The sequence below is a fragment of the Thunnus thynnus genome, chromosome 21, assembly GCF_963924715.1.
Source record: "Thunnus thynnus chromosome 21, fThuThy2.1, whole genome shotgun sequence".
NCBI lineage: Eukaryota > Metazoa > Chordata > Actinopteri > Scombriformes > Scombridae > Thunnus > Thunnus thynnus.
This window is the reverse complement of record NC_089537.1, coordinates 11,824,061-11,839,486: the sequence shown is the minus strand read 5'-3', so window position 1 is coordinate 11,839,486 and position 15,426 is coordinate 11,824,061. Positions and strand designations below refer to the sequence as shown.

At 41.0% G+C, this 15,426-nt stretch overlaps 2 protein-coding genes across 7 annotated transcripts in view; one reads left to right on the top strand and one right to left on the bottom strand.

Moving 5' to 3' along the window:
• Window positions 1–15,090, top strand: part of zic4 (zic family member 4) — a 112,640-nt gene extending 97,550 nt beyond the window's left edge. For 2 of the 6 annotated variants that reach the window (XR_010925075.1, XR_010925074.1), the window contains one exon: window positions 3,839–3,908. Coding sequence is in view for 2 of the 6 variants with exons in the window: in XM_067577552.1 (XP_067433653.1) it covers window positions 10,301–11,444; window positions 13,731–14,170 (1,584 nt within the window). In the remaining 4 variants the exon portion in view is untranslated. Of the gene's footprint in view, window positions 1–3,838; window positions 3,928–9,589; window positions 11,445–13,730 lie in introns of those variants that run through there. The other 4 variants (XM_067577553.1, XM_067577552.1, XR_010925071.1 and 1 more) reach the window with 4 other exon arrangements.
• Window positions 2,903–6,805, bottom strand: zic1 (zic family member 1 (odd-paired homolog, Drosophila)). Its single transcript, XM_067577554.1, has 3 exons — window positions 5,125–6,805; window positions 4,480–4,643; window positions 2,903–4,003 (listed from the first exon to the last, which is right to left on the bottom strand). The coding sequence occupies exons 1-3, from the start codon at window positions 6,083–6,085 to the stop codon at window positions 3,806–3,808; spliced, it is 1,323 nt and encodes a 440-aa protein (XP_067433655.1). The 5' UTR covers window positions 6,086–6,805; the 3' UTR covers window positions 2,903–3,805.
• Window positions 15,091–15,426: the final 336 nt, after the last annotated feature.

Here is a 15,426-nt window from a genome sequence, read left to right as displayed (position 1 = left end):
CTCATATTTGGATTATCGTTGTAACTTGTATGCAAACGTTCACTGTTGGATGGATTGCTCCATTACCCAGAGCCTGGCAATGAAATGGTTTTATGGCTGCAAATACGACAGAGTTTCTTGGAGGCGTTTTGAAATGTCTGCATGCCAATAAACTAAAGTGGCCTTGACTTGAATTTGACCTTTTTGTATTAGGACTCTTAAGCTGAGCAGATGGAGACTGTAGGATACCATTTTTGCGAGGTATTTCATGACTCTTAAGTTTTTTAAACTTTGTAGCTGTTTTTTTTTTTTTTTTTTTTTAAGAAAAAGATATCACATGTCTTTCTGTATTTCGCACAGGATCATTTCACTGGGAACCTAATAGTTAAACCTAACTGCAAATGTTTAACTTATCGATTTAGTTCTCATTGAGTGGCGGCAGCTGGGCATGCAGATCAGAGTGCTGGCAAAAAGCACCTCATCCATCAAGGGGCACAGGATTATATCTTTTTTTTTTTTTATAATCTTGGACAACACGTGCCAGTGGCTGCAAGTTGTGCTGAGGTGCTTTGGTGAAAAGAAAAGAAAAAAAATCACTCCAAAAAGTTACATTTACCTGCACAAATAAAACGTGTAAATACAAAAGCAGCCATATTAAAAAAAAGGCCACTTAAGTGATAAACCAGAACTCACAGAACGCAGCAACTATTGCATGAAAAAACAAGTCTACTGTGTTTTTTTTAACCTCTGTTATTGTACTAAAGGATGCATCCATTTACTGAACACCCATATTGCTTGGAGGGTGAGAAAAACAAAACAATTCTGACTTTTAAATGTGTAAAAACAACATGAAGGGAAAGGCTGAGGCACGATTGTGTCTGATATTTGATGCGCAGATAAACTGCAGAGTGTCTACCTTGGTAACACAAACGTCAGGCTCGGTTTACTGGCCACAAGTGCTGGTAATAAATATTCATGATGCTGGCGCCTGCGCTTTCCTGATATCTGAGTGTTTGTCATTTCCAGACTTGAGCGTAAATACATTTAAAGTGGATGTGTTTTTTTTTTTTTTTCTTTCCGCTCCCCTATTTGATCTAGAATCACCATCAGCTCTATAGGCAGCCTGATAGGAGACGCGCTGCAGCCTGTCGTCGACTCTTCTTTTTACGAGCATTTTATTTTCGACACCGCGGTTCAGTGTAAAGTAATACGACAGAAGCATGAAGTGGAAATTAAACAGCATAGTCGAGGCTCATGCTTTGCATTCAGTCGTATTGGCACGTTAAAGGCGCAGCGTAAAAAGGCTGTTTCTGCCTTCAGGAGGGGGGGAAAAAAACGTGAGCAGAGGGGTCGTGAGAAATAAAAAAGGAGGATGAACTGTGACCATAATGAGACAAATAACCATCAACCCAAACAAATCTCTGATGTATTCCAGGGCAGTATTTCAATCATTATTATGAGAATTTCACATTATAACTAGTTTTCTTGTGAGAAAACTGGTTTTAGTCTCAATCCTTCATATCTGCATGTGTCAATCTGACACCGGCTTTATATTTAAACGTGGTGCACGTGTGCAATATCCCGCCTGCCTGGCAACCACATGAGCTGGTTTTAACACATCCACTTTAAACTATTTATATTTCCAGTTACATGTGAACATTTTTCTATAAAGCTGCAAAGTGACTTTCTAAAAAAAAAAAAAAAAAAAAACGAAATTCGCACGGCGGTGGAGTAGTGCGTCTTTTCTGTAGCGAGCAGTGCATCAGTCTGAGCATCAGCACTGGAACCTCAGATAGATAGTGTTAAATAGAGTCGAAAAAGTCATTTTATTACCATCCCTCATTTATCTCCAAATTTAATAGTCCGTGAAAAGAAAATATGAATACATTTCAATACATTTCAACAAATAATCTAAGATGGAGGGAGTCGTGGGTGTTTTTTATTATTATTATTTTTTTGCTGATATACAAGGGGATCGCACGCACGCGCTCACACACACACACCTCCTATGCTGCTGTGTGCACTTTTTTTTAAATATTAAAATTGCTATTTGGTTCTTTCCGGGTGTGTGTGTGTATGTGAGTGTGTGTGTGTGTATGTGTGTGTGTGTGTGGAGCAGCAGTTTTGACAAAGCTGCAGACTGACAGATCGTGGCTCCGTGCACACTGGCAGTGTTAACCATGATCACTGGCGGCTGCTGATGTGATCTCTGCCTAATGGGGCGGTCAAGCAAGCTGCAGCCAGGAACAATGAGGGGCCACACTGACTCCTCAGCCCTCCCTAAATCTATGAAATCCGACAAACGCAAAGAAGGAAATAAATTAGATTTTGAAAATTGGATTCCCGAACAATTAAGTAACGTAAACTATTCCGGTTTACACTGAGGAACAACCGCCGTGATTAATCGATTTAATTTGCACATTACTGGAGGGCAAAGTGTTGGATGTTAATTTTGGATAAACAGAAGATGCAAGAGGGAGGAGGAGGGGGGGTGAGAGGGGAGGTGGGGGGGTGAGGGGGGGTGAATTTACTTGTTATTGACTGTCAGAAAAGTTGTGACAGTGCGTTTAAAAACACGATGCAACCTTAAGCTTGAAATGAACTGCTACCTCTCCCCCCCCCCTCCTCTCTTTCTCTCTCTCTCTCTCTCACACACACTTCTAATCCAAAAAACATGCGAACACACACACACACAGTAAACAGTTAAAATTATTTGTGCTGCTCCACATGCAATAATCCCTTCATCGAGTCTAATGTGCAATATTGTGGTTTTTTAAAAAAGTCTGTTTTGGTAAATCATAAATATTTTTGATGCATTCTCTCTCTATAAAAAAAAAAGAAGCATTAGTTTCACACAGCACCCATGTTGAGATCCACCTCAAACACTAATGAAACCAATAACCTCCAACGCATTGCATTATGGTATTTTTTAATCCTTTAATATAGTACGAAATGTATCCAAACATTTTTTTGTAAACTAAATTTTACATACGAGCGCATTTCTCCATAAATACCGATCATTTCTAACATGTTACCGGTCCTTTACATGCGGATAAATATGGAAAATTGAGCTACTTACATGTAATAATACTTCCTTTCAGACAAAGCAATTGACAGAGATTTTTATATTTATCACGTACATAAACAGATTGACACGGAATTTCAGGCTTTCACTACACGATTTATCGACATGACATTAAATAACAACAATGATACTGTGCTACTCAAACTGGACCTTGGACGAAAATGTTGCACTGAATAGGCTACAAAAGCACATTAATACTAAGAGTCGGTTAGGTCGACGTGTAGACTGTAGTAATACTGAATAATTCACATTTGGTACACAACTATAACATTCTTTTCAATGAAGTCTATTCATCGCAATATTCTTAAAACCATCTCATTTTTCCATATATCTAGGGACCACATTTTCACAAATTCCCTTAAACTGTGATAGAACTATTTACAAAATACAATATTACATTTTTTTCCAACTTGGGTGAAATCCTTTATGTACAAAAAAAATCAGGCCTCTACCCGGAGATAGCATGCTTTTTGAGATCTCTTCTGAGCAGTCTCTCAGTAAAAATAAGGACTCAAAGAAAATACCGAGGGAAAAAAAAAAAAAAAAAAGTTTAACTTGGTGGCTGTCCTTGCCTCCTTTTGTCCATGCATTCTCTTTCATTGACATTAAGACAGCCTTTAATTGATCGTTTGGGCCTCCCGTGTTTTCTCAGTCCATGTCTCACTGCCTGACTTTTGATTCCAAGCAGTTTTAATTCTGCAGTCTTTTCTTTTCTCCCTCTCTTTTTTTTTTCAAAAATATTTACACGTACCATTCATTGAAATTTGACGACAGCGTGCTGTGGCTGGTTGTGTGGTGTACTGCTGAGGCTGCTGGTGATATGGAGCTGCTGCTCTGGTTCTCTGTGGACGGTGATACTATGGTTGGAGGTGTGGACGACTCGTACCCTGAACTGGCCGCTGGAGACGGTTGCGAAGCTGGATTGGTGGATTCGTGGACCTTCAACAGACGGGAAAGAAATAAACAAAAACACATATAAAACACAATCTGCTTGTGCTGTTTTTCTCTCTCTCTGTGTGTGTATGTGTGTGGTTGTGGAAATGTAAAGAAATTCATTAAAGACGAATTAAAACTCCTAATTTGGCTGTTTTGGATATGTAGAAAATTCTACAACAATGTGTACACAAAACATTTTCTCATTAAGATCTTAATCTGATTTGTCGGTTGAGAGAAAAGAAAGAAAGTGTCAAAACAAATTAACTTCTCTATTTTAATATGAACATAGGGGGAAAAAAGCATTAACCTCCTCTCATAATATTACACAATACAAGTCATTTTATCCTTATTTCCCATCTAGACCAGCAACAAAATCTGCAATTTACATCTTAAAGATCACATTTTTATAATATTCTTAAAACAAGTGAGAACTGGAGAAAAAATAAGAAATAATACACCCATCGAGGTTTTTCGTTTACCTTCATGTGTTTTCGGAGGGAGCTGGGGTGTGTGTAGGACTTGTCGCACATTTTGCAGAGATATGGCTTGTCCGACGTGTGGACGTGCATGTGTTTCTTGCGGTCACTGCTGTTTGCAAACCGCCTGTCGCAGCCTTCAAACTCACACTTAAAAGGCTTCTCACCTAAATAAAGAAAAAAAAAAAAGCAATTTTTTTTTAACACTGGGAGGATTTTTAAATTCATGTTACACATTATACATTGTGTGTTTAAATGTTTTTGGTAAAATAGATACTTAATAATAGTGAATTCATTTTTTTTTTATAAAGCAGCCTTTTGTACTTTTAAACCTGTCTCTCTTTTCCTTCACTATTTATTTAAGACTGCAAATTTATTTCACTTCACCCACTTAGGCTTGTGAATAAATAAATGTAGTTAAATTTAAATGTGTTTTACAAATAACACTTTTCACACAAAATAACAAGGCTAAAAAAAAAGAAAAGAAAAGCTGTGAAATATTTTCTGTTGACAACTGTATCGCATGCCAGTGAGTGAGCAGACTCCAGCTGCCTAATAAATAATAACCCAGATCGCATGCATATTTTGGATGGGTTATTGTCAGCATGGATTTGCCAGTAAAAATCGGCCAATCTGTGCGGATCTTACCGGTGTGAGTCCTTTTGTGAATTTTTAGATTTTCCGATCGAGCAAATACTTTGCCACAGCCGGGGAACGGACACGGAAAGGGTTTTTCTCCGGTGTGTACTCTGATATGATTTACGAGTTTGTATTTGGCTTTGAATGGCTTTCCTTCTCTGGAGCACTCTTCCCAAAAGCAGATGTGGTTGGTCTGCTCTGGTCCCCCCACATGCTCCACCGTCAGATGGGTCACTAGCTCGTGCATCGTGCTAAAAGTTTTGTTGCACGACTTTTTGGGATTCGTCAGCTGCTCCGGCTCGACCCACTTGCAGATGAGCTCTTGTTTGATCGGCTGCCTCATGTATCGAAAGAAGGCCCCTGCTCCGTGGTGTGCGGCCATATTCATGTTCATGGGGCCGTAGCCGTGCAGCTGGGTCGAGGCATAGTGGTCGGACCGCGGGCTTGTAACGTGGCCGTACTGATCGGCCCGTCCGTACATGTCCCCCGAGAAGCCCAGCCGCATCTGGCTGTTGACCACGTTGGAAGACGCATGGCTCGCCGCTTGCTCGTGGAGCCCTGGGAAGAGCAGGTGCCCTGCTGCATCTGAGTGTCCATGTGGCCCTGCGAAACTTCCGGAGGCGAACAAACTGTGCTGAGCCCCGGTGGCGTCCCCGAAACCCCGATTTCTGAAGAGAAAGTCCCTGGTGGAGTTGAAAGCCGCCGTGGAGTAAGAGCCAACGTGGGTCGGGTGGTGGTGGTGTCCCAGGGCGGCTGCTGCGTAGCCGGGTGCCTGGGAGGAAAACGCCGTCTGTCCGGAGCCAATATCGTGGGAGCTGTGGTTTATTTTGAAGGCGCCCATCCCATCCGCGAACGGATTTATCCCCAACGCCACTTCTCTCTCTGTGACTTCGCCTGTTGAGTGATGCCGTGAGGAGCCGAAAGTAGTGACTCCTATGGTGGGATACTGCGGTCCTGCGTCCAAGAGCATCTTCAGTCTAGACTCGCCGAGACGACTGAGAGCAGAAATCAAAAAATCACGCACAGATATTCTTCCTCCCCCTCTCTCTATCTCTTGGACCTCACTCGACTGAGCAAACTCTCAAATCCACCGGTTTTCTGTTTACTTTTTAAGACGAGAGGAATTCCCCTATACCGCACATCCGATGCACACGCAAAATCATGTATACATGCAATATTGTCTTTTGCGGTTTATCTTCCTGTGGCGCAACTTTCACCTCCTCAGTCAGGCGGTGAGCTCTAGACTGATAGTCGCAATCATTCCTGCAGATAAATGAATTGAAAAGACAACACAGTCCAGCCCTGATGAATGGGAAAGGAGGGGGGTTGTCATGTGGCCCCGCAGCTGGTCTGTCATTGGCGGAGCCCCTTTCCCCCCAATAACATCCACTCACCAAATAACAATCCACGGTGCAGGGTCCACACTTCTATTGGCCTCTTTGCATCATCAATCCTAGATATTGTGAGATTGCTGACTGTGAATTTGGTTAAAAGGCTGAATAACAGCAAAAACAAAAGTTGAGAAACCAAAGACAGCGACTGGCCTTGTAGAAAGTCAAAGCACGTTTTTGCAGCCACATACTGCACTAACAGTTTATAAAGCAAATGTGTCAGATTGTCTTTGTTAACCTGAAGACAGTAGATTACCAAGCACTCCCCTTTGTGCAGTAATTGGTGACGTTTTGGAGCAATTAGGCAGATAGATAGATAGATAGATAGATAGATGATAGATAGATATTATGGTATCTATCTATCTATCTATCTAACATAATATCTATCTATCATCTATCTATCTATTTCAATACATTATGACACAAATCTAATTTATTGCATGTATGAAGGACTGACAGGACAGTAAACACACCTCTGAGCATCCAGAGCTGGACTATATAACATGTGTCAGGTACAGGTATGGAAAGACGAGTTTAATGTCTTTTTCTTAAGAAACCAAACGGGAAACCCTGAGGTTGATATAAAGTATGTCTACTGTCATCACTCTCTGTGAAGGCCTGTTATTATCAACTTATCCCTTTCACTTCGATGGGAGTCCACAGAACATTTTGTTGTGTGACTCTCGCCCATGAGCGCACTCTTGTGTGTTTAGTAGTTCTGTCTCTGAACTGAACACAGTTTCTGTGTCCACTGGAGCTCACACCAGTGCAACATCTGTGCTTTAGATTTCCACATCATCACACTCACCAGCATCCCGCGTTCATAAAGGTTACCTTGACTATATGGGCCTGTATTTAGCTTGGATCCACTAGTATGCCTAATGTATCCATCACGGTTTGGCTGTGCTTGTGCAACTTACTCATTTTTGCAGGCCAGTGATGCATAGCCTGTGTGTAAAACGTTGTGGGTTGTCGAAGTTATCAAGTGGGATTTGCGGCGCTCTCTGCAGGAACCTCCGGCTGCTAGAGTTCAAAGCCACATGCACAGACGTGCCATGCGAACCATTAAAATATCTTCTTGGCTACTAGGCTAGTTTCTACAAGACATTATCCAAGTCAGTCTTGGGAGACCAAGGAAAGGGAGGAAGTTTTGTTGTTCTCAACTTAACAAGTAGACCTACAAGTTGATCCGATTTTTTTTAGGTAGCCCACTACTCTGCTCTACAAAGGAGGGATCTTTCAACAGGTGGAAAACGGTAAGAATGGCATATCGTTAAAAAGAGGAGAAACAAGACTAGAGGTCATAAAGTCAGACAAATTATGCTAAATTGGAAATTGTGTGCCAAGAAAGGAGTTGTTACACAAATGCACGTACATTTGAAGTTTGTGTGCCACTTATGTGCGTCAAAATGATGCCGACATGTGTCATTTTTGTGCGTAAAAGACGCGTCTTAACTGAAAGACCAATAACCGTTCAGTCTGATTATCCTAATGTGTTGGAGTCATACTGTAGAATTTAAAATGGCTACCAGGAACTATGTAGGATTTACAGTGAAAGCAACTAAACCTAAAGAGCCAAAACAGAGTTTTGAGATCTGTCTGCAATATTCAGCTTTTTTTTCGTTTAAGATCTTATACAACTCCCCTGCTTACACGTCTCAAAGAGTGAGTGCATGCACAACTTGGACCAGAAATAGCACTTCAAAGTTTTGCATTACGCTGGTGCTGTGATGCCTCTGAAGGCTACAGCTGTGAGCCTCATGAACTCCATGCGTAAAGGCCATTTAATAAACATCTTTTGGATCCGTCATGTCTCAAAATATTGACTCACTTTCTAGCGTGCTGGATGGGACGCTGTCAGCAAAGATTTTGACGTGTCAATTCAGAGAAATAGCCAAGAGGAGTATATTTTTTTTTCAATTGTTTTCTCATGCAGTAATATTAGCCAAGTGAGTGACTTATTTGTCAGCATATTCAGAGTTAATTACTTACATGGTGAAACATTCAGTCATCCAAAAAACAAATTTTATATTTTGTCCACTTGATTTTCTTATTATTTAAAAAGTTGAGTGAGTTAAGATTAAGATACAGACGAGCGGAAGTGATAATACATTTATGTTGTGATCATGCAACTTTCACAAAATATTAATTGTTGTCAATTCAGAAGTCAAATAACGCTCTCGTAATAATTTCGTAATTGACAGCATGGTGATCAGTTTGTGACCTTTTTTAAGGTCACTTCACACACACCAATTTCTTTGTGCCTTAAAATTTAACGATTAAGCATTCAAAGCAAACATCTACAGAAATTAAAAGCGTTCAGTAACACATTACTGGTTGCAAAACAAGACAAAAACTGAAAAAACTAAAAACAATTAAGTCATAATTATTAATTGCCAGCGTATTATTAGGACTAGAAAATATTCTAAATAACTCATGTGCTTGTGATATTCAATTAGTTTTATTATGACTCATGCATGTTTGTAGCAGAAAGATAATGACACCTAATAGTACTGAAGACTGTATTCTGTTTTCAGTAACATCCAAACATCACTGAACATTTTAATCACTACATATTAATTTTTTTTAAAATAGTCGATGGTTTAAAAAGACAAAAACAAAAAACAGCCATCAGTCAATGGTAGATAATTTATAAAACGACACGGATTTTTTCATGAACCATTACAACTATTAATATCTGTCTTTTAAGCATTCAAATCAAAGCATAAAATAATCGCCAAGATCAAGTTTCACACTTTGTAGGATAAGATTGTAGTAACCGATACTTACAGTACACACACGTTTTATTTTGAACTTAAGTCTGCAACGGCACCACCTCCTGTGACCCTCATCTGCTGCCGTCCTGGGTCTAAAGCAAAATTACCCCGGATCATAACAACAGGTCCCGTCCATTACATTTTTTTTCCTCGGGACAATGGCCGCAGCTCGCCCTATTCACACTTTCTACACACACGGATCCCACCGAGCAGAGCACGGAGTCAACACTGTAGTACGCGCTGAAGGACAAACGGCTGGATATGTAAATATGGGTATTTATCAAAGCGCACATTAATGGTATGTACTCCGAACTATTTTAAACTCCCACGTGGAGTTTTCCTTTGGTTAACTTGACAAGTTTTTCCCCGCTGACGCCGATCATTAGCATGCGTAAAGCTGTGCGTAATTTGTGCGTAAAGTTGTCCTTCATACGTTGCAGGGCAAAATGAAGATATCACTGCATTATTTATGATCCTTACAACTTTTATAGTGACAATATGTATACTCTTGCGAGGCGGTCTGTTTTGTAATCGCATAATCAAAGTGAGGAAATTGCTATTTTATAGCCGCGCAGCCTTTGTTCGCTGCGACAAAAGAAAAACGACTGTATATCTGGATCAACTTTTTAGGAGTTTTATTGTACAATAACCTTTGCATAACAACTATTTTTCTCAAGCGTTGCCTGAGGCACTGCGCATGCGCGCTGAATACTTGCTGTCACTAAGACATTTTTCTTCACGTTGGAAACTGTCACTGGTGACGTCAATCACCGAGCTCTGACCAATTAGAGCGCAGGGTGATTGTTTAGCTCCACGGGCTGCAGCGCCTACCACGAATCTCTATTCAGTATCAAAGCGTCCTGCTGCTGCCTCTCAACCGAATGGGATTCCATGTAGTCTGCAGATAGACTTAACTTTATAAAGTTTTTTTTCTTTATTTTTCATTGCGATTAAAATATATTTGTCATCATCATTATTATTTTGCCTGCTGTCAAGTTATTCTAAAATTAGGAAGTAATGAGCGTGGATGCATTGGGAAGCCCCGTGATGGACCCTACGTTTTCCAAACGGAACACGGCGCTGAGATTAGTTGACTTGGCAGGGGCTCACCACCATCACCATCATCACCACCATACCCCTCAGAGCGTGACAGGCTTCCCGGGGTTCAGCAGCCATCCACACTCAATGGCTCACTCGCACCCTGGGGAGATTACTGCGGAACCCCGCCTGGGGCCGAGTCCATTCGGGCCAGAACACATGGGGCACTCCGCGGCCCTCAAAATCAGCCCAGCCCATCATTATCCCCACCACCACAATCATCATATGGCAGGCCACAGTGAAGTGGTCTCCAGTCAAACGGGAGCTTTTGGCCCGGTTCAGGCGACATCGGTCCCCTATTCCATGTCTCACACGGCCCAGGCTTTATCCGCAGGTAGGGATTTCCTCATCCGGAGAGATCTGACAGCTCAAGCCATGCCAGTACTGACTGACCAGACTACTTCAGCCTCTCACCACGGAATGTTTGTCTCAACAACAGGTAGCTATCCCGGACACTATGGTCATCACCCTGACGCTGGGAACCATACCCTCTTCTCTGGACTCCATCACGACCAGCCTTCTAGCGCATCACCGGGTGGCCAAGCGTTGAATGGACAAATAAGGTTAGGACTACCTGGAGAAATGTATGTTAGGTCTGATCACTTGAGTCAAGTGGCAAGCTCCAGGGCTGATCCGTTCTCTGCCTCGCCGTTACATGGCTACGGTGGTCTGAATCTGAACATGAACCTTAGCGCTCACCACCACCACCACGGAGCCGGTGCCTTTTTCCGCTACATGAGGCAGCCGATAAAGCAAGAGCTTATTTGCAAGTGGCTGGAGCCGGAGCACTCGCCGAAGAAACTTTGCTCCAAAACTTATAGCACGATGCACGAACTCGTAACGCATGTGACGGTAGAGCACGTTGGAGGACCAGAGCAGGCGAACCATATATGTTTTTGGGAAGAGTGTCCGAGGGAAGGCAAACCATTTAAAGCCAAGTACAAACTTGTAAATCACATTCGAGTGCACACCGGGGAGAAACCGTTTCCATGCCCATTCCCTGGCTGTGGGAAAGTGTTTGCAAGATCCGAGAATCTTAAGATTCACAAAAGGACGCATACAGGTCAGTAGCTATATATTCATAGAAGGAAATGTTGTAGAAATGTTGGGAATGCACTAGAATATTTCAAATTAAATCTAGTGGCATGTTGAAGCTCAGTGCATACTGTCCAGACACACGTTACGAGATGGTTTCCATAATTTCCAGGGTTGTTATTTTTTTTATTAGCTCTCATTTAATTTTCTTTAATTTTATGCATTTCAAAATATATCCTGACGAGCCAATTAATCACTCTGTACTGCTGATGCATCAGGACGCAACAGCTACTGACCACCTGTTTGTTATGAGTTGCATCAGTGCTCGCTTTTTTTTTTTTTTAAACAAAGGTTGAGCTTGGGGATTATGGTACAGCTCACTCAGGCGTTTGACGGTTCAACCTCTTGTTTACACCACAGCACAAAGACTGAGGCCCACGTCAGGTCTGTCCAAAGTAGCTTAGTGCATGCCAGACATGACTGGCAGCAAAGTTGGGAAGATGCATCTTCACATTCAGTGTAACTGAGATGATGATGTGGTGATGTGATGTTTATTTTTTTAATATTATTTTTTCAGCCACTTGTTGCTGTTGTCTATTAGCTGTTTCTATGCATGTTACTCTATTTTAGCCTATAATTATGATATCATATAAAATAATAGTTAGTAGTAGTTGAGTGGATTCATTACATTATTACAGAAGCTTCTAGTTTTATTTGACAATTCAAAGCCTTATATCAACTCGTGTTCCCAGCAGAGTGATATGACATGTATGCATGGTGAAATAATAAGCATGCTTTTGGAATGATCAGCTCTTTGTAGCCTTTAGCCAAAGCAACAAGTTGACAAGTGCAGACGGCTAAAAATGATTCACCAACAGGTTGGCAGAGCTGGCTGCGTGTATAAAAAAAAAATGACTGACGTGTGTACAATGAAGCTCGAAACTGCTCCGATTTAACTTTAAAAACATATAATGGTGCAACATGGCTGACTCAGTGACGTGCTGTGGGGCTGGAGGAGGAAAAAAAAGCCCTCAAAATGTCGAGTCAGACTTGTAAAATAATACAATGACTACATTCCTTTTTTTCTCGATGGCTGCATGGCACTCCCCCTCTGCTCCATTTCTACACCCTATGTATTATTCATATAATTTGCTCACATTACCTAAGTACAAATCTGTTAAATTATTTCTGTGTGTTGACTCCCAAGGGGCCTGGTCTTTGATATCATGTTTAAAACCTATCCGAAAGTGTGGTTATGACTGGGTCTGCCCCTGGGGTCTGTTCCTCGACGGTTTCTTGTACTACACTAATATCCTTGATTGGCTCTCTCAACCCAACAGCTGAAGGTCAAATTGATATTCAACCCGCAAGTGTAATTAGAAAGAGGCAATTACATATTCTCAAAAGCTTTAATCGGAGGAGAAAAATCAGCAGCGGATGATTTCCGTGTAATTTATTCAGATTGTCTTTTTTTTTTGCCTTGTCATAATCAGGTTGAAACACTTGTTATTAAGACACAGAATTAGAGACAGTCCATAGCCATTCTGTAGGATTGAAATAGCAGACAGGCTGCGTTAGCACGCAGTAGGTGAAGTCTGGCTGTGGCGATACTTTCATTTATCATTATTTTCAGTTGGTTTTAGGCCTGCTATGTCTGTGCTCATAGCTTGTCTGTTTTGACGTATGCCTTGATGCATGCAGACGCCAGGTATAGACCCAGGACAGTAGGGGTTCAGCCCCCCTGTTTACACCAGACTGAGACTCCTGACAGGTCTGTCCAAGGAGGGAAACTTTAGTGCAGTCACGTTCAGTGGTAAAAGAATGTGTGTGTACAGTAAATGGACACAAATACAATAAATTATATGAAAAAGTAACAAATTAAAATAATAATAATAATAATTAAAGTTGCTGTCAGCATATCAGCTTTAAAAAACACTTACATATATGTGTGTGTGTGTACATACACACACATATATATGTGTGTATATATATATGTGTGTGTGTTTGTGTGTGTGTGTATATATGTGTGTATGTATGTGTGTATATGTATACACACACACACACACATTTTTTATTATTTTGGGTCACAGATACTTGGATACTTGTGGTTTGGTTTATTTTATACAGTGTATTAACAGAGTAGAGATTAGTACATTTCAAAAAAGTGGTAGAAATTGCCAGAATGTGGTCAGTTAATTAAGAAAATAAATAATAATGTAACATGATGCCTTAAGATAAAATCATCAAATGTCACATTTTTAAAAATATTGTATTTATTGATTGATTAGTATTGTGTCCCTATCACTGTTAACAGGTGAGAAGCCCTTCAAATGTGAGTTTGACGGCTGCGACAGACGCTTCGCCAACAGCAGTGACCGGAAAAAGCACTCCCACGTCCACACCAGCGATAAGCCCTACAACTGCAAAGTGAGAGGCTGCGATAAGTCCTACACACACCCCAGCTCCCTGAGGAAACACATGAAGGTGCACTGCAAGTCCCCCCCGCCCAGTTCAGGCTACGAGTCGTCCACCCCGTCCCTGGTCTCCCCTTCCTCAGACTTGGGCCGGGAGCCAGGGGGCTCCTCGGTGATGTCGGAGCCGGTGGGAGCCTCTCAGCCCGCGAATTTAAGTGAATGGTACGTGTGCCACAGTTCAGGTGCCAGTGGCGCCCAAACACCACCCAGCGGTCCCTCCACACCCGACCCCACAGACGAGCCACCTTACAGAAACCCAGAACCGAGGGACGCGTTTTAACCCAATTGAACTCAAACCCCAGGCGAGAAGTGACAGAACACATTTTCAAAAGCTTAACTATTAAAAATGGTTTGGCTTTGGTGCCTATAAGCCTGTGAAGGCCCACTGGTCCCCTTTTGGACGAGCCACCAAACAGACACCCAGAGCCAAGTGAAGCATTTTAACCACATAGGAAGGAAAATGTGCAAATCTTAAAGACGTGCTAATTTCCAGGCACAATAAAAGAATATATTTTCAAACCTCAGCTATTGAAAATGGTTGGCTCAGTGCCTAAACACCCTGACGGCCCACTGGTCCACTTGTGGAGAGAGTCGTGTAAATCCGTTAGACTATGTGGTACATTATTGTAGGCTAGGCATGTTGGTGTAAAATTATTTTGTAAATTCGAGTTTCAACTTCAATATGTTTTTATTTATTTTTCAACCTGATATTGAAGGATTTTGTATTATCGAACCAAAGTGCATGTTTCAATTAGGTCAAAAAAATGTACATTTGTAAATTTTGTACAAGTTTCGATGTGTTGATGTTGATAGTTTTGTAAGGATCTGTCTCAAAGCAGTTTCTCACCGATAACTGCAGTTATTTGTACAAACATTTTATGTTTACATTTTTTTTTTTTTTTTTTGCCATTTGTGCAGAGAGTCAACAATTGAACTGTTTCATAAGCAGCCTGCAGTATTTGATATACAACCGTGAAATTATAAATGTTTTATCAAAGTGGGCATTTTGTGATTTTGTATCATTGTCGTCATTTTTTTTTTCCTCCTTTTGAATATCTGAAATCGAGCGGCACTCAAAATGCGAATTGCCTTGTAATTTGTGAGTATTTTGAATAAATCTTGTATGACAAAAGTGAAAACTCTGCTGAGCCATTCGGGTCTGTGAAATTTACAGCCGTTTATTAAATATCTTAAAAATGAGGGAAATATGTGCAACTTTTTTTTTTTTTTTTTTTTTGGTCATTTAACATGTCTTAAAAAATAATATTTCCCCCCCAAAACTGTTGCTTCCTTCACACACTGCAAACTACAATAACACGTCCTCGTCTGCTTTTCTCAGCAATTCAAACAAATCCGCTAGAATCCAAGTAAATACAATTGAATCAAAGTCTTTTACATTAAGTTTAAAGATTTGATTTTCTAAAGTGTTGCTCGAGGGGGGAAAAAGAGGGGATTCAAATTGTGCTCCATTTGTATTAAGTCTTACTTTCTCAGCTGAGCTTGTGGTTTGATGCAGACGTGGGCAGAGTTTGATGA

Excerpts from the sequence above, each read along its gene's own strand:
- zic1 (XM_067577554.1), bottom strand. The coding sequence starts at position 6,085 with ATGCTCTTGGACGCAGGACCGCAGTATCCCACCATAGGAGTCACTACT. Across the intron at positions 4,644-5,124 it reads TCACAAAAGGACTCACACCG|GTGAGAAGCCTTTTAAGTGT; the intron begins GTAAGATCCGCA and ends TTCTTTATTTAG. Across the intron at positions 4,004-4,479 it reads CCCTCCGAAAACACATGAAG|GTCCACGAATCCACCAATCC; the intron begins GTAAACGAAAAA and ends CGTCTGTTGAAG.